Genomic DNA, 18,318 nt, shown 5'->3' with positions numbered 1-18,318 from the left:
TCACCATGATCCTTGGCTAAGGCAGAAAGTTTTCAATATTGCTTATGTAAGGCCCTACAAGACCTGGCCCTTAATTTTTCCACCAGATTTATCTCTTACCTCTCCCCCCTCAACTCTCTAGTCATGTGGACCTGAAGTTTTCAAACATAGCAGGTACTCTTTAATTTCTGAGCCTTCCCACATGCCTTCCATCTGCCTGCATTCTAACAATTCATCAGGGAGAGACAACAGCACTAAAGGCACAAATCTAAAGCCACTTGCCTAACTTGCCTGGATAGGACTCCTGCCTCTACAACTTACTATCTGTGTGACTTTGGGCAAGTTACTTTTCCTCTATAAAATGAAAATAGCACCATCCCCTAAGGTTATAGTGAGAATCAAACACTTGCGAAGTGCCTGAAGCAGTGACTACCACAGAAAAAGCATCCTGTAAATGTTAGCTTACATTATTAATTTTTACTCAGACGTCAAGTGAAAACATTTCTTCCCTTAGGGAAGCCAACACCACCATACCTGAGTTAGATACCTCGCCATAAAACCCCTATAACTTCCCTGCGTATACCATTTATTACGCCATTCTGTAATTATACTATAATAAATTTATAACCCTTAAGTAGGACAAATGAAGACACAAAAGATCAAGGGAAGTCAAGTTAAACAGATATTAATCATGATAAACCATATTTGTTCATATTTACCCAATTCAGACCTGCAGTTTATATTGTTTTTCAGTTTATATTTTCATTTTTCACTTTAAATCCACTCCTCAAATTAAGAACCTATAATGATCCATAGACTTTGCCAAACAAAATAAGATACTGGTTATGAAAATAAAATTCAGGCATACTCAAAGTGGAGTGTTGGAGCAGGGATGTCTATGGCTAGAGAGCGCCAAGGACATAGCACAACTTACAAAACGCCCCTGTATAGTAAATTCTTCCCTATTCAGTATTCCCCTTATGAACGTACTCCAATCAGCACTTCCTAAACTGAAGTAAAATAATAATGATGTTTACTACAAAAGCAGAATTCTAAAAGACCTCCTGAAAATATCAAATATTATAGTAATTGATACCATCAAATATTATAGTATTGATACCATTCTATCTTATGTTAAAATATGACTAGTTTATCAAACCAATGAAGTTAAAAAAAAATAACTGCTGAAACTCAGCTTTAAGTGTTACTAGATAAAATGCTTAGTATTTCATTTAAAATAACAAAACTACTTAACTTTTTCTAAAAGCAAAAAGTGTAATTAAGCTTTAAAAATTACCTGTATAATGGTATAGTTACCATAGAAATTCTTTTCCTAGCTCAGAAAGGTCAGGAGTTTTCCACAAAGAAAAAGACGGATAGATGGATGCATTTTCCTCCTCTAAAGCATTCAAAATACACACACACACAAAGAAGGAAAACACTGGAAGGTAAGTTTCCCTAGCAAGGAAGAAAGACTACAGACTATAGAGATTAGCATGACAGGAGAGCAAATAAAGTCCCAGTTATAATAATTAAAGTTAATCAAGGTGTTCCTTTCAAAGCCTAAAATAAAAAGGAACAAGAGAAAAAAAATTATTTTCATCTTAATTCATGATACTGCTAAAAAGCCCTCCATAGTAAAGATATTCTGGAAGCTTTCTGAGTTAAGAAAGAAAAAAAGTGTAGTTGAGATGATTAATAACAGCTGAAACTTAGTGTGATAAAGTTATCTATACCTTCTCTATATGGACTTCTTTGATTTCAAGTTGCTCTGTCTCTTTCAATAGGTTTATTCTGGCATCTTCTAATGCTTTTATTTCTTCTTTTAATTCTGATGCTCGATTAAAATCCTGTAAGTTAATGCAATTTTCCAAAGCTTCTTTTGCCTCAATAAGCTTAACTTTTATTTCTGCCATCTGAGGAAAGATATAAATTGCTTTAGCAAAAGCTATTATTATGAACATCTATAGCAAACTAAAGAGTAATATTTAACATTATGACAACCCAGAAGTTAAGCAGAATCAGGCATATACAAAAAGTTGTGGTCTTCCTGATCCAAAGAAGGGCAAATCTTTCAGACTGCATAATCTGGTAACATTTTAGATACTCTTATAGTTTAACTGTTAATCAATAATTTGACTCTGTGAGAACAATTCTGAAAATGTACAGCAAGAGGAAATAAAAGACTTGCACAGCTATGTTATACTCAAGCATTTATTTAATTTAGAAGAAATTTACCTTGAGTTCTTTCTTTCTTGCATCAGCTGGATCATCAGCACCAACAGTAACAATAGGCGCCCGAATCTCTGAGATAATTTCTGTAACCTAATAAATTATAAGTCGGAGCACATCCTTTAATATATGTTCTATATCATAAAATGAAACCAAACTGCTACACAGAACTCCAAATAGTAACCACAATCTCTTTAAAAATAGAGCAAAATAGAGTAAAGCACACATTCTACTTGCTAGACAATCTTGGGGGGGAGGGGATGACCAAACAATATATTTGACTAAAAACTCTAAGATTATGAGAAGGTAAACAGGTACATAGACACTGAAGATAAATTCCCTCATACAATGCTTGAAAAACAAAGAAAAATGAATATAGTATCTAATCTTAGGCACCAAAACCTAAAATTCTCTGTCTACATTCTTCAACTCCCTCCCTAGTTTAGCTCCACAGGAGTTAAATATAGAAAAACAGAACATGCTTTTATTCTTCCTTTGGGTATAGAATGCATAAATAATGCCAGCATGACTAAAGACTTTCCTTTCAGAACCACTGGGACACAAGAGTTGGCTGATTCAGGAAAAGGTTACATCCATATGAAGGTACTTAAGCAGACGTTGGATAACCACTAACTGGGAATGTTATGTTGTAGAAAGGATTTATGTATAAGTATGTATAAGAAGGGGTTGGCAAAGACAACCCCTCAATTAATTTGCAATGCAAAGATTATATGAATTTATGAAAAGCACTGATACAGGTCTTTTTGGCTACCCCCGAAAAAATGATACTTGGCAATAGTATAATAATAGATAACACTTAATTCTGTATTTACCAAGTACTGGATGAATGCTATTTCATTGAACAAGGTAGGTCTTATTGTTATTCTCATTTTACAGACATGTAAAAAGGCTAAATTAAATAACTTGCTGAAAGTCACAAAGCCAGAAAGTAGAAGGGATCTGAACCTAAGTGTGTCTAACTTAAGCCAGCTCTCAAACACTCTAGTAATCAAGACACCTGTCCCCTCTACCCTAACTTGTTCTATTCAAACTGATTCAACAGAATGATAGGAAGAGAGGATGATTTTTCAAATGCATGTGTGGGAGAGACATTCAGTTTTAAAAACTAAAAATTTAATAGACAAGACTAAGACAAAAAGCAATTGTGAAGATACAGCAAAAAATACTGAAAAACAGAAACAAGACAATCCTCAATCTCACTGACCAAAACCTTTTAACCTTTATCAACAATTAAGAAAATTACTTACAATTTGTGTTCTCTTATTATCATCTGTAACGATGCAGAGCAATCTCTCAACAAGAAAAGAAAGTAGGGATACTGGGGTTGTGGGTAGAGTAAGAATCTCCTGTAAAATAGCCAGTAGTCCTTTCCTACATTCAAAAAGAACTATTTTCATTTAACCATGACAGAAACACATTTTATCTCTAACATTTATTCTGCAGACTTAATTATATTTGTTTCAGTTCTTTTTTATCACTATAGGTACAAAAAATATGTACAGACTAGGTCAAAAATTCATGTTCTGCAATAAAGTATTTTTTTATAAATGGCCCTACAATCTGTCATAAGTCAACATGGTGAAATGACAAAATATCAGAAGTGAATCAAATTTTCAGACAGTGGGCACCTGGGTGGCTCAGTGGGTTAAAGCCTCTGCCTTCAGCTCAGGTCATGGTCCCAGGGTCCTGGGATCGAGCCCCATGTTGGGCTCTCTGCTCAGCAGGGAGCCTGCTTCCTCCTTTCTCTCTCTCTGCTTGCCTCTCTGCCTACTTGTGATCTCTCTCTGTCAAATAAATAAATAAAATCTTTAAAAAATTTTTTTTCAGATAGTATCACTGGCCCTCTCTGTAATAGAGATTTTTTTTTTTTTTTGACAGACAGAGATCATAAGTAGGCAGGGAGGCAGGCAGAGAGGGAGAGGGAAGCATGCTCCCCGTTGAGCAGAAAGCCTGACACAGGGCTTAATCCCAGGACCCTGAGATCATTACCTGAGCCGAAGGCAGAGGCTCAACCCCCTGAGCCACCCAGGCACCCCTGTAATAGAAATCTTTAAGCAAAGCCTGCAATCTTATTGATTTATTTTGAAAAAACTGAATGTATTTCCATATATATGAACAAAATGGATACAAACTGCACAGGTAACACCTATATGCATATTTTTGCCAATGTATATATATGGGCAAATATATACATATATATATATATATATATATAGTACATATATAGTACACTACAATTCCAGAAATACAGTACAGTACTTTATTTTCCCTTATGATTTTCTTAATAACATTTTTTCTAGCTTACTTTATTATAAGAATATGATATATAATACATATAATATAGAAAATCATGTTAATCAACTGTTTACATCAATTTTTGTGTTATGCTTACTGGTAAAGCTTTTAGTCAATAGGCTATTAATAGTTTTGGTTTTTTTTTTTTTTTTAAGATTTTTATTTATTTATTTGACAGAGAGATCGCAAGTAGGCAGAGAGGCAGGCAGAGAAAGAGAGGGAACCACGCTCCCTGCTGAGCAGAGAGGGCTCAATCCCAGGATCCTGAGATCATGACCTGAGCTGAAGGCAGAGGCTTAACCCACTGAGCTACCCAGCCACCCCAATAATTGGGTTTTTGAGAGGTCAACAGTTTTATGTGGATTTCTGACTCCACAGAGGTGGGATGGGGGATCAGGGAGTCAATTACATTTATGTATAAGTATATATGTATGTGAGTGCATACACACACACACACACACACACATACACGTATGTATACACAGAGAGAAAGGGTGTATTTCCTGCTAGATATTACACGGATAAGAGGAAAAAGAAAACTCTATTGCACTGTAGAGAGCTAGGTTAAATATAAATATATTTAATCATACTGTAACAAGAACATATTTCAATACAGGATATTAAAAGAGCAAATTAGGATGAGAATTAATATTTAGACATACCTTCCTCCTTCTTCACTTGTATCCAAAGACTTGATAATTAGAATCAACTGTTGACCTATAAATTCTTTTGACATCAAATTTCCAATATAGGAAAAATCATTTTTCTTTTCATCTTTCACAACTGGGATACTCTGAATATAACTAAAACAAGCAGAATAAATAAAATGTGTAAAATCTGTTTAAAAAAAAACATTAAACAGGTCCCCCATGAGGTCAGAAAAGGGTCTTTTTCAGTTCATATAACTTCAACCAAATGGATGTTTATACCATGTTATATTAATTTGGTCTAAAGAATAAACTCTATGCGGTTGTTATGAACCGTTGCAAACAAACTTATGGGCTTGAATCAGAAAGAATTTGGAAAATATACTCATTAAAGATTCAAATTTCTTATGGGAAATTTTCAAAAAGCACATATTTATGTCTCTCAAATTGGTAACGTTATTTCAATGTAACCAGTATTCTCAATTAGAGTCTTGGATCCCTTTAATAAAACTCAATTTTTCTTTTTTTCTTTTAAAGATTTTTATTTATTGAGAGAGAGCGCACAGAGGAAGAGTGAAAGGGAGAAGCAGACTCCCCGTTGAGCAGAGAGCCCAATGCAGGACTCCACCCCAGGACCCTGAGATCACCACTTAAACCAAAGACAAATGCTTAACCAACTCAGCCACCCAGGTACCCCCACTTTTTTTTTTTTTCTAAGATTTTTTTATTTGACAGAAGCAAGGGGAGCAGCAGGCAGAGGCAGAATGAGCCCAACATGGGGGTAGATCGCTGGATCCCAGGATCCTGGGATCATGACCTGGGCTAAAGACAGATGCTCAACCAACTGAGCCACCCAGGCGCCCCTAAGAACTCAATTTTTCATAAAGAGCTAGTCTTCACTCATCATCCCTAACTGACCGTTATTCTTTTGCTTAAAAGTAATAATTAATACTAATTATGCAAGTAATCCAGGAATGCAATGACCTTTTAAAAAGTCAGAAAAATAGAGCTCATGAATTTGTATTATCCTTACTTAGAGGCCCTACTAATATCTGTATTGTTCTTATTTTAGTGTAGATACTCCTAAACAAGTACTATCAACTACCCTTTTATTCTTACTATCCCTGCTCAAATTAAGGTCTTTTACAAGCCTCACCTAGATAAAATTCAACAGCCTACCAAAAGATCTCTCTTTTTGTGTGAACAAAAAAGGCTACTTAAAGGTAGAATTAGGAGTTTAAGCTTACACAATTGGTGCCTTTAGGCTGAAAGTAATATGAAAAACAATCCTGATGAAAAATGTCATTTTTAAAATGTCAACTGGGAGGCCTCAGTGGCTCAGTGGGTTAGGCTTCTGCCTTCGGCTCAGGTCATGATCTCAGGGTCCTGGGATCGAGTCCCACATCGGGCTCTCTGCTCAGAGGGGAGTCTGCTTCCCCTCTCTCTCCGCCTGCCTCTCTACCTACTTGTGATCTCTCTGTCAAATAAATAAATACAAATCTTTAATAAATAAATAAATAAAATGTCAACAAAAATCAAGTTATAAAAACTGCAGAACTATGTATGATGAATAAACTGACTCGCCTATAAAATGATAACCAAGAGTAAAGAAAAGGTCACAAATCTCTGGCCATGAGATTAGGACTTTCAGTGGTATCAGCACTCTTTGGGTTCTAGTAGAAAACTAAAGGAAAGAAGCTAATAATTATCAAAATCATTAGCTTAGAGTTACTGGTTTCTGACAGGCTATAAAACCTTCACTCATCTTTGAATCCTTCCCTCCCATTTGAGTACTTTACCACTCCAGCTTTAGCACAATGCATAGCATCAATAAATTTTTTAAAAATCATTTTTTAAATAAGTTCAAAGAGTAGTTGTTTCATTAATAGAGTACAAATCTCAAACTGCATAAATACAACTTAAAATGGACCCACCAATTTTAATTATCATGATATCATTTTTTTAACCATTTTTAAATCTTTTTTTTTTTTTTTTTTTTTTTTTTTTAGATTTTATTTATTTATTTGACAGAGAGAGATCACAAGTAGGCAGAGAGGCAGGCAGAGAGAGAGAGAGAGGGAAGCAGGATCTCTGCCGAGCAGAGAACCCGATGCGGGACTCGATCCCAGGACCCTGAGATCATGACCTGAGCCGAAGGCAGCGGCTTAACCCACTGAGCCACCCAGGCGCCCGCATTTTTTTAACCATTTTTAAACACATTCATTACAATGAAGAGCACTCAAGAATAAGAAAGCCTTTTCCTAAAGCTCTCTTCAAGAATTTATACTTAAGGTCACTTTCTAAAACTTGTGTTGATGTCTCTTTTTCTTCCTCATATTTGGCAAGCCTAATTTAATATCCCTGATTTCTTCCTTTACGAGAATACCTCAGGTAACAGGAAATTGTTTCATATCAGAATTCTGAGTTACTACCTCTTTCTACTACAATATGTCTGAAAATACTTCTCTGAGATTATGAGGAAGTAATTTTTCCATTTAATTTTGTTTCTGTACCTGAATAAGCTAATCCTATCTAGTGATGTTGCTCCAAAAAGAAAGCCATTCTATTTCTAAGGTATTCTTTCAATAATAATTAAAATATAATTTTCAAAGTTTTCTTCTTTATAAATGAAAAAAAGTTGATTAAAAAGTTACCTATTTCAAAACTCACAGATTAAGTGACAGAGGAATTGTAAGAATCCCTGACTTCTCAGAGCCAGGGGAAGCAAGCTCCTTACCTACGGATTTCAGTAACTAAGAGTTAATCTGTGAAGCAATCCTTGAGGAGAGGCTCTCCCTCTATTACTTAAATATTTATTTCCTCATATTTTCTTTACTTTCTATAAGCATTTACTACTTTTATATTAATTCATATTATTAAACATTGCATCAAACTCATTTTGGACATACTGCAACGTGGCCCAAACAGCATTATAATGAACACTCTAATTAAATAGTGAAGTCTGAAACAATTACTATTGAAACAGTAGATTCACACATATTTTTTATGATGTTACTATCAACTCAGGCTGTAAGTTTCCATTTTGGCTCACATTTAAGATATTTATCCTTGATTCAATATTTTGCCTACAAATTAAAATGCATTTATAGTTTTGCCTCCTAACTAATGTGGAATCATTATAAGCAAAAGCAGAACACTACATTCCACATAAAGAGAATTCAGGCCTACAATTCCTATTATATGGAAGAAGCTTTTTAAAAAATGCATGAAAAGCACAAAGTTAAAAATCTACACACCAAAATCTACCAAAATATATGTAACTTTTGGCCCAGCAATTTCACTTCTGGGAATCAACCCCATAAAATCCCAAACATACATAAAATGTATAGTTAACATAACTTTATCAGTGAAAACTGGAATCACACTAAACATCCATTTTTTTTTTAAAGATTCTATTTATTTATTTGACAGACAGAGATCACAGGCAGGCAGAGAGAGAGAGGAGGAAGCAGGCTGCCTGCTGAGCAGAGAGCCCGACGCGGGGCTCGATCCCAGGACCCTGGGATCATGACCTGAGCCGAAGGCAGAGGCTTAACCCACTGAGCCACCCAGGCGCCCCACACACTAAACGTCCATTAACAGAGAAGTAAATTAAGCATTGCCATCATACTATGGGATAATATGTTGTCAAGAGCATGGTAAATTTATATGCACTAACATATAATGATCACAGATATAAGAGGTTGGGGAAAAAACCAAAAATATGTATTGTGTGCTGTGTTTAAAAAAATTTATATAAATTTTTTAAAAATTATGTATTTTAATATATGTGTATATAAATGTAAAGAAAGAGGTCTGAAAGTGTATATCCTAAATTGTTAACTCAGATAAATGGAATTGAGGAATTAGGAGATGAAAAAAATTCCACATTTTTCTTCTACATATTTCTATATTTGAATTTTGACAAGAGTTGCATTCGTGTTTGACTTAGTAATTTTAAAGTGAAATGAGAATAATAAAGAAAAAGGTATATCTTGAAAAAGCTTTAAAAAACAAAAAGCCAAAAAGTTAAAGTTTTAATTAATATTAAACTGGCCACCAAGGTTCACCTTGTCAGTTGGAAAAGTATGACCCATGCACCAGATACGACCTGCTGCTTGTTTTCATACAGCTTGTAAGCTAAGAGTTTTACATTTTTATTTTTTTAAAGATTTATTTACTTATTTGACAGATACTGATCACAAGTAGGCAGAGAGGCAGGCAGAGAGAGAGAGGGGAAGCATGCTTCCCACTGAGCAGAGAGCCTGATGCGGGGCTCGATCCCAGGACCCTGAGATCATGACCTAAGCTGAAGGCAGAGGCTTAACCCACTGAGCCACGCAGGTGCTCCAAGTTTTACATTTTTAAATGGAAGTTTGTTTACACATGGATGTATACACAAATACATTTGAAAATATATACAGATATGGGGCGCATGGGCGGCTCAGTGGGTTAAACCTCTGCCTTTGGGTCAGGTCATGATCTCAGGGTCCTGAGATCAAGCCCCGCATCAGGCTCTCTGCTCAGCAGAGAGTCTGCTTCCCCCTCTCTCTGGGCCTACTTCTGATCTGTCTCTCTGTCAAATAAATAAATAAAATCTTTTTTTTTTAAATGTAAAAAAAATATATATATACAAATAAAAATTATATGAAATTAAAATTTAATGTCCATATAAGTAGAAAAAAGTTTTATTGGAAAACAGTTACAATCATTCATTACATATTCTCTGGCTGTTTTTGAACCCCCACAGCAGAACCGTCATTATGACACAGGTCTACAGACTAAAATAGTTACTATCTGACCCTCAGAAAAGGTTTGCCAACCAATTTCAAAGAGTTAACACATCATCATTATCAACTTTATGGAAAAATGTTCATAATAACATCCTAACGGTTTTAAGGAATGTCCCTAAACTATTGACTTTTTACTCTCTCAGTGTATTGTCCAGCACAGAATATTCTTCAGAAAGACTCAATGTACATTCCTATTTATCCCTGCCTAGCCAAAAAATGGTTTTTAATTGACCCCCAATCAAGCATGACTTTGAAAGAGGAGGCTAAGGGTTGACACATGCAGGAACAAAAGTACAATTCAAACAAAAAGAAAAAATTTTACCTTAGTAAATACTCTGCATATACTATGGGCTCTGGCAGAATCTGCTCCAAAAATTCTTCACCCTCATCTCCTTTCGATTTCACGTATTCACAAAGGACACGCCAATACAAAGCATTTTCAGGAGTCAACGTTTCTGTTGGAATCAGTTTCCTTCATTTAAAAGGGAGAGAATAAGAAAAAGAGTAATCTTAAAGTTAAAAATTTGAATGGATATAAAAAATGGGAAATAAAAAGCAGATCTGATTTAAAACTAGCATCTTTTTAATTTGCAAAGTCATTATCTTATCCACCCACACACAAATGAAAATATTTAGAGAAAAAGAATCAAACAAGCAAGCATACAAGAGGGAAGCATGTTGTTGGACTTTCCATGGTAAGCTAATGCAAAAATGGGGAAAAAAAAGAATGCAGCTAAAGTAGTCTATGATAAGGTAGTGAGTTCTTACACAAGGAGGATAAATAGAAAAGACATCAACCAGAGTAAAGAAAACACAAGTGAGGTAGACAAAAGCTATTGAAACAGTCTGAAGTAATTAGAAAAGAACTAATTGTAATTGCAGAAGTTCCTGAGCATCACATTACAAGTAATGAATAATATACCTGCCATCGTTATTTTTACAGATTTCTGCCAGTTCATTAAGAGGAGTCACTGAAAATAAGGCATTAAGAACAGAGACTGCCACTTCAGAAGAATTTTCCACATCTAACCGATGAAGTAACTCCAATATATTTCCTTCAGTGAAACGTAGCCAGCCTTGGAGAAGATGCTTCTGCACTGCTTGTTTCACAGCATCTGTTAAGTCATTTGAAATATAAGTGAACATAGGCTCCCTCTAGCTTCCATTTCCTATATTTTGTCTGTATTAACTACCTTTTATCAGATGAATGTTAACATAAAACCAACATTTATAATAAAAATGAGAAGAGACTAAGAACAACAAAGAAAAATACTGAAGAAAAAAATAAAGGTACAATAATATTGCAAAAGTCACAATGCTGCTTACTTCTAATGAAAATGGAAAAGGCCCTAACCCAAACGCTCAACCACTATCACAGCCTACAAAAATTTCTGCATTCCTTCTCCCCAGGGTTCACTGACTACAGTGTTAGTCCTAACATTATGATAGCGATTTTATTACCTGATGCCTGACTTCTTCTATTACATGACTGCTATTTGCAGTAGTGAATCATACAAGCATGTATCACTGAACAAACTTTATTCTTAGTTTTTAGTCATCCTCCCAGTCATTAGTCTGCTGACAATGTTTTAAAACTCAAGTTTTCTTGCTACAGCAAAATTAAGCTATCTTAGTCTTCTCATGGGGTTTGGAAATTTAAAATACATTATTCCTCATCATTCCTATAAGCAGAGTCTCTAGTTTTAACAGAGAGAAAAAGGAAAAAAAAGGGTGCCTGGGTGGCTCAGTGGGTTAAGCCTCTGCCTTCCACTCAGGTCATGATCTCAGCATCCTGGGATCGAGCCCCGCATCGGGCTCTCTGCTTGGCAGGGAACCTGCTTCCCTCCCCGCTTTCTCTGCCTGCCTCTTTGCCTACTTGTGATCTCTCTGTCAAATAAATAAATAAAATCTTAAAAAAAGGGATGCCTGGGTGGCTCAGTTGGTTGGACAACTGCCTTCGGCTCAGGTCATGATCCCAGAGTCCCGGGATCGAGTCCCGCATCGGGCTCCCAGCTCCGTGGGGAGTCTGCTTCTCCCTCTGACCTTCTCCTCGCTCATGCTCTCTCTCACTGTCTCTCTCTCAAATAAATAAATAAAAATCTTTAAAAAAAAAAAAAAATCTTAAAAAAAAAAAAAGAGGAAAAAAAAGGAAAATTACACTACTCTGATCATTCCTAATTTCTGTTTCCATAGCATGGCACACATTCCTATCAAGATATACACAAAGGGGAGAGTGCCTGGGTGGCTCAGTCCATTAAGTGTCTGCCTTGAGGTTAGGTCATATTCCAGGGTCCTGGGATTATGTCCAGTGTCAGGCCTTCCTGCTCAGCCTAAGTGGGAGGTCATCTGCTTCTTTCTCTCTCAAATACCAAAAAAAAAAAAAAAAAAAAGAAAAGAAAAGAAAGGAAAAAAATACACAAAAGGAATAAGGGAATAGATAGCACTTTTTTATATGAGAGCGAGTTGAAAAGAGTTTCTGCCCTACCTCTGATATAAATTAGCTATATAGCCTTCAGATATAGTTTCTTCATTTGTAAAACACAGGAAAATTTAAAAAAAAAAATACCGCTCCTTTAACTACCAGGATCTTTAACCCTTTGAAATGTTTTCTACATGATGTAACCAACTAAACTTTGACAGGCCATGTCAATGACAAGCTTACTTGACATAATTAAGGACACATGCTTTCTAAATCTTCAAAATCTACTACAGCAAAACCTAGTAATGTTTTGTATATACAGAAGTCTATCTTACCTGATCTGTCATTAAGACCTTGTTGAAGGAGCATTACTCTCTGAGCAATGGACATAGCTCTCATATGAACCTTTTCAGCTAAAACCTTAAAGAGATAGTAATGATAATAAGGTGGTCATTAAACTCAACACAGTCTACATATTTCATAACTAGTAATATCTCCATCTTATAACCCAGAATTTCCAAAACAATTTAATATCTGGTAACACATTCAATGTAATAAGAATCTACCTAAATTATCTATACTCTCCATCCATAAAAATCCATAAAAATTGAAGAAATCATTATTACATGCCAAATATTTTTCAAAAGTATTTTAAGAATATGTCTACACAAGTTACTAGGCCAAGTTACCTGATAAGCCAGCTTTCTGACAGCCTCCTTTACATCCTTAGTGCGCTCCACGATTTTTGCCAAAGTCTTTGCTGACGGTGCAATACATGATAACACTGCACGCCTAACTTCTGGATTTGAATCATTTTCAATCAAAGTAATATATGCTAAAAATAGAGCAATACATTTTAGTACACTAAAGAAATATTATCTATTTAACCACAGTCATAAGATAGTCCACATTTTGATATCTGACAACATGTTTTATAAAGATATTCATTTTTGGGGCACCTGGGTGGCTCAGTTGTTAAGTATCTGCCTCCAGCTCAGGTCATGATCCCAGGGTCCTGGGATGGAGCCCCATACCAGGCTCCCTGCTCAGCAGAAAGCCTGCTTCTCCTTCTCCCACTCCGCCCCCCACTTGTGTTCCCTCTCTCGCATGGTCTCTCTCTGTCAAATAAATAAATAAAATCTTAAAAAATATATATTCATTTTTTAGTCTTGCACATTTAATTTTAGCAAAAGATTTTTCTCTGCCAACTTCCTTTTAAAAATAGAATAAGAAATTTGTCAATAGACTAGGCACAAAAGCTAAAACTAAAAACAAAGAGCCCTAAAGATCATGGAAAATCGATCAATAAGATTATGTCTTTGCTAATCAAGATCTAGAAGAAAGGCTAGCATAGCAGGCAATATATTTTAAAATAATAAGGCTTTATAAAAAAAAAAAATAGTTCTCGTTTTACTCCCTGAAACCAAATCCATTCCCTGTATGTAAATGTTTATTCACCCTTACTTTTCAAATTTTCCCCAGTTTTATACTTAAGTACATGTTGACTATTAAACATTTATTTTATACAATATTATGTGTACCATTTAACACCAAAAAATATTAATCAAAACTGACTATAAACTAGTAACAAGGACAAAGAGAAAAATGAAAATGTGCCCAAAATGTAGATAGGCATATATGGAAAGGTGGAATATGGTATTTTTATAAGCCCAGAGGCAGAGAAAAATTTCTTAAACAAAAGAAAGTGCAAATCAAAAAAAAGAAAAGAAAAAAAGCACAAGTTATAAAGTCAGAGACTGATTAATTCTGACATTTGTAATTTCTAACAGAAGATATCCCAAAGAGGGTGAAACAAAGAGCCATCTAAAGTTTAAAAAGATCTACAATTCACACAACTCCAAAATTTCTTTCCAAATCAATAAGTAATCAATAAGACAACAGAAAAATGAGAACACATTAATAGGCATTATATAGAAGAAATACAGCTGACTGTTAAAGATATGAAAAGATGCATAAAAAGGCTATATATCACACACACAAACAGATAAACAAAAATTTCAAAATCTGACAATAATCTAACACTGGAAAGAATATGGATCAATGAATGTTTTTATGCACTGTTACTGGGGTTATTAATTGGTAAACTGTTTTGTAGAACACTTGTATCTTATCTAATAAAGCTGAATGTGCACATATCCTAACAAGTTCACCTTAGGTATATATCCCAGAAAACACTCTTTTTTTTTTTTTAATTTTTTCATTTTCTTTTATTTTTTTAATATATTCTTTTTTTTTTTTTTTAAGATTTTATTTATTTATTTGACAGACAGAGATCACAAGTAGGCAGAGAGGCAGGCAGAGAGAGAGGAGGAAGCAGGCTCCCCGCTGAGCAGAGAGCCCGATATGGGGCTCGATCCCAAGACCCTGAGATCATGACCTGAGCCGAAGGCAGAGGCTTTAACCCACTGAGCCACCCAGGCGCCCCCAGAAAACACTCTTTAACCTGTGCACCAGAAGCTGTGATAAGAAGTTCAAAGCCACAAAACCATTATTGCAAAGCAAAATAACGAAACCAGATGGTCTGTCATTATTAGAAATAATTAACTGTGTTACAATTTATACAACAGAATGCTCTAAGACAGTAAATATATCAACATGGATGAATGTTACAATTATAAATAATTATTGGAAAATACAGAGAAGTATGACTCATATAGCATACAAAAATGATGGGCAAAACTTTTTAAAGATACACACATGTGGCTAATTGTTTAAACAGAAAGACAAAAGAATAATTAACCCAAAATTCAGGATAATCTAACTCTGAGGGAGACTGGGTGAGACATAAGGTAGACTTCAAAGGCACTGATGATGCTCTATTTTTTTAAGTTGGGTGGTGGCTACCTGGGTATTTTAAAAAATCATACATATATTAATATAAATTATATATATATAATTTGGTTTTATATATAAACTATAAATATATATATAAATTAAATTATATATATTTGACCTATACTATTCCACATAGAAAGAGAGAGAGAGAGGGAAAAAAAAAAAAAAGCTCTCTACTGAGAATTTAACAAAGTCAAGGAAAGGAAAAAGAATTTAGGAAGTTACACATACCGTTAACAACAGGACATTCATCATCTTTGGGATCCTGAAGTCGTGAAAGAGCCAGAACTGCCTGTATCCTCACATTTGGAATTTTATCTTTCAATCTAATAAGCATGGCTTCATTAATTTTATCAAACAAATCATCATCAATCTGGGCATTTTCTGGCATACTTCCCAACAGCTTGTTTATGAGCTGGCACACTCTAAACCTAACTGCATTGCTGTTTGCTTCATGAGACTGAAATGGGAACAAATCACAATTTATTTACAATCACATATCATTTGAATTTGTTTAGAATTCAGAAACTTACTAAAGTTCTTCACTCGCAGAGAAACTACAATTGTTACCTTTATCCATATGCATACTAAAAGTCTCACAATACACACAGTCCTAAGTATAAGCTAAATTACAAGAGCATACTTCTCTTTGTAGGAATTCTTACTTCTAAAACAGAAAACTCATTTAAAATGCTCTGAGAACTGGCTAAGAGAGATCATTAAAAACTTAATACTGCAGTTATTTTAAGTCCATTTTTTTTTAATATTTTATTTATTTGACAGAGAGAGAGAGATCACAAGTAGGTAGAAAGGCAGGAAGAGAGAGAGAGGGAGAAGCAGGCTTCCCGCTGAGCAGAGAGCCCGATGCGGGGCTCGATCCCAAAACCCTGAGATCATGACCTGAGCTGAAGGCAGAGGCTTAACCCACCGAGCCACCCAGGTGCCCCTTAAGTCCATTTTTTAATCTCAATGACAGTTCTAGTATTTCCTACAAAAGGCAGAGACTCATTCACAGACATTTTCTCCGTTAATAAATATTTCATTCTTGGGGCGCCTGGGTGGCTCAGTGGATTAAGCCGCTGCCTTCAGCTCAGGTCATGATCTCAGGGTCCTGGGACTGAACCCCACATTGAGCTCTCTGCAGGAAGCCTGCTTCCCCCCTCTCTCTGCCTGCCTCTCTACCTACTTGTGATCTCTCTCTCTGTAAAAAATAAATAAATAAATATTTCATTCTCTAAGACATATAAACTCCCATGGCCCTTTTAATATGCAAAATTTTCTACAATACTTCCCCAAAGTTCCAGTTTTCATACCTTTAAAAGAAAGGTAAACAAATAATTTAAAATGCCACCATCTTCCTCTTCCTCATCATCTTCCATATCTGACTGGTGAAATGAAGTAACAAACTTGGCTGCAAAGTCTATTACTCTCTCCACGGCTGGTTCACGTTTATAGACCACCATAGCATATTTAAGATAATGAACAAACTCCTCATGAAAAACTGTTTTAACATCCACCTGAAAGACAAAGAGAAACCCTTCACAAATTGCACTGATACAATCCCTTTCTCCCAACAGTACCGGAAGACTGCTGAAAGCCCTAGTCATAACTCAGAAAAACTAAAATCATTATTTAGTAAACTCTCAGCTCAGTTTCCAAACTATCAAAGGGAAAAAAAAACAAACTGCACAAATTTCTCTCCAGAGAAATGTACTTTTCCAAGGAAAACAAATGTGAATATTGACAGTGAAAGGATTCCTTAGACTCTTAATACGCTTGAATTCTCAATATGCTTGGTGCCAGATATTAGTAAAAATAGGCTTCTTCATGAAACAACCCAAAATCGACAATGGCTTTCATATTTTACCACATTTAGCCTTAATTTTACACAGCAATTACCTTTTCACATCCTATCTCACATCCTTAAACCCGATTATACTAACTTAGTTTTTCTTGGACCTCAAAATAATTTATTTTCCCGAAAGTCATTGTCCTGTTCTTCTCAAGGCACCACTCAAAACAGTAGTTACATAAATAGAAAGATCCGGGTCTTAATGGTTAATTTGTTATTCGGTGATTCCATTCAATTTAAGTGTGAATACTTTGGCGTTCCTGCTGTGGGTGGTGACCTGAGGGACAACAACCGCTGAACCTCCCCGCTCAGGATCCACCCAGCGGCCCCACACTTGGCGCCTGGTCCGCCAGGTGCTTGTAAACGTTGCTTTCCAAATTCACAAAGAATTAACGGTCCGCGCAGGAGGCTGCTGGGGAGAGGGAGTGCCCGGGCGACGTCGGGCAGGCCTCCAGGCCTCTCCGAACTGGTTCAGAAGGTTGGAGTCCGGAGGGCCATGGGAGGCTCCTGGGGGAAGCTGGTGCCAGGAGGGCGAGGGGCGGCGGCCGAGACCCCGGGCCGCGCTTACCGTGCGGTAGGTGCGGCTCAGCGCCACCACTAGCTTCGCCTGGTTTTGGTGCGGCTGCTGCGCCAGCTGAAAGGCCTCCTTAACCGGCAGCAGCTTCTTCTCCGCCCCCATGGCGGCAGGACCCGGCCGGGACGAGCCTCGTCTACTGCGGGCTGCAGACGCCCTACAGAGCGCAGGTCAAGGATACAAAATCGCCTCACGCCCGTGTTAGCCGGTGACTGAGCACCGAGGGTGGAGTTACCGCCAGAGCGTTCAAATAACTCCCGCGGGAGAAGGAAATACCGCGAGACTGCCGCGGGAGCGGGAACAGAGAGGTCCACCTCCCTCAAGTACGGCACTTTGGGCGCATGCGCTTAGGATCTGCGCGGCGGTTTTGCGAGTGGGAAGTGGCGTTGGTAAGAGGAGGGTAGTTGGCGTCCCCGGAAGTGGTGTCGGTCGCTTGCCGAAGGGCGGTTTTGCAGTCAAGGCAGAGGTAGTGGTGCCAGGCCTATCCGGGTCGTGCCCCTGGGCGTGGGGCGAGAAAGAAGAAAGGATCTTCTATGGGTGAGAACAGGGAATCTGCTGAGGGGAACAGTTTCTGCTACGGCTAAATAGGGAAGCTGGGGATGCCAAGCGTAGGGGTTCGTTTAGAGATCCGTCGAGACGGGGAGAGGGCG

The 18,318-nt window shown here is 36.7% G+C and overlaps 1 protein-coding gene across 1 annotated transcript in view; it reads right to left on the bottom strand.

Annotated features, from left to right (window-relative positions):
* Positions 1-17,916, bottom strand: part of NCAPG (non-SMC condensin I complex subunit G) — a 53,262-nt gene extending 35,346 nt beyond the window's left edge. Inside the window, exons 1-11 of the mRNA XM_047718985.1 lie at positions 17,663-17,916; positions 16,556-16,759; positions 15,474-15,702; positions 13,076-13,221; positions 12,722-12,806; positions 10,890-11,082; positions 10,290-10,439; positions 5,190-5,330; positions 3,480-3,603; positions 2,218-2,304; positions 1,716-1,895 (exon numbers count right to left, since the gene is read on the bottom strand). Coding sequence (XP_047574941.1) covers positions 1,716-1,895; positions 2,218-2,304; positions 3,480-3,603; positions 5,190-5,330; positions 10,290-10,439; positions 10,890-11,082; positions 12,722-12,806; positions 13,076-13,221; positions 15,474-15,702; positions 16,556-16,759; positions 17,663-17,773 — 1,650 coding nt within the window. The 5' untranslated portion in view covers positions 17,774-17,916. The remainder of the gene's footprint in view (positions 1-1,715; positions 1,896-2,217; positions 2,305-3,479; positions 3,604-5,189; positions 5,331-10,289; positions 10,440-10,889; positions 11,083-12,721; positions 12,807-13,075; positions 13,222-15,473; positions 15,703-16,555; positions 16,760-17,662) is intronic.
* Positions 17,917-18,318: the final 402 nt, after the last annotated feature.

Source organism: Lutra lutra, chromosome 2, assembly GCF_902655055.1.
Source record: "Lutra lutra chromosome 2, mLutLut1.2, whole genome shotgun sequence".
Lineage (NCBI taxonomy): Eukaryota > Metazoa > Chordata > Mammalia > Carnivora > Mustelidae > Lutra > Lutra lutra.
The sequence above is the reverse complement of the archived record's forward strand: the minus strand, read 5'-3'. Positions and strand labels throughout refer to the sequence as shown.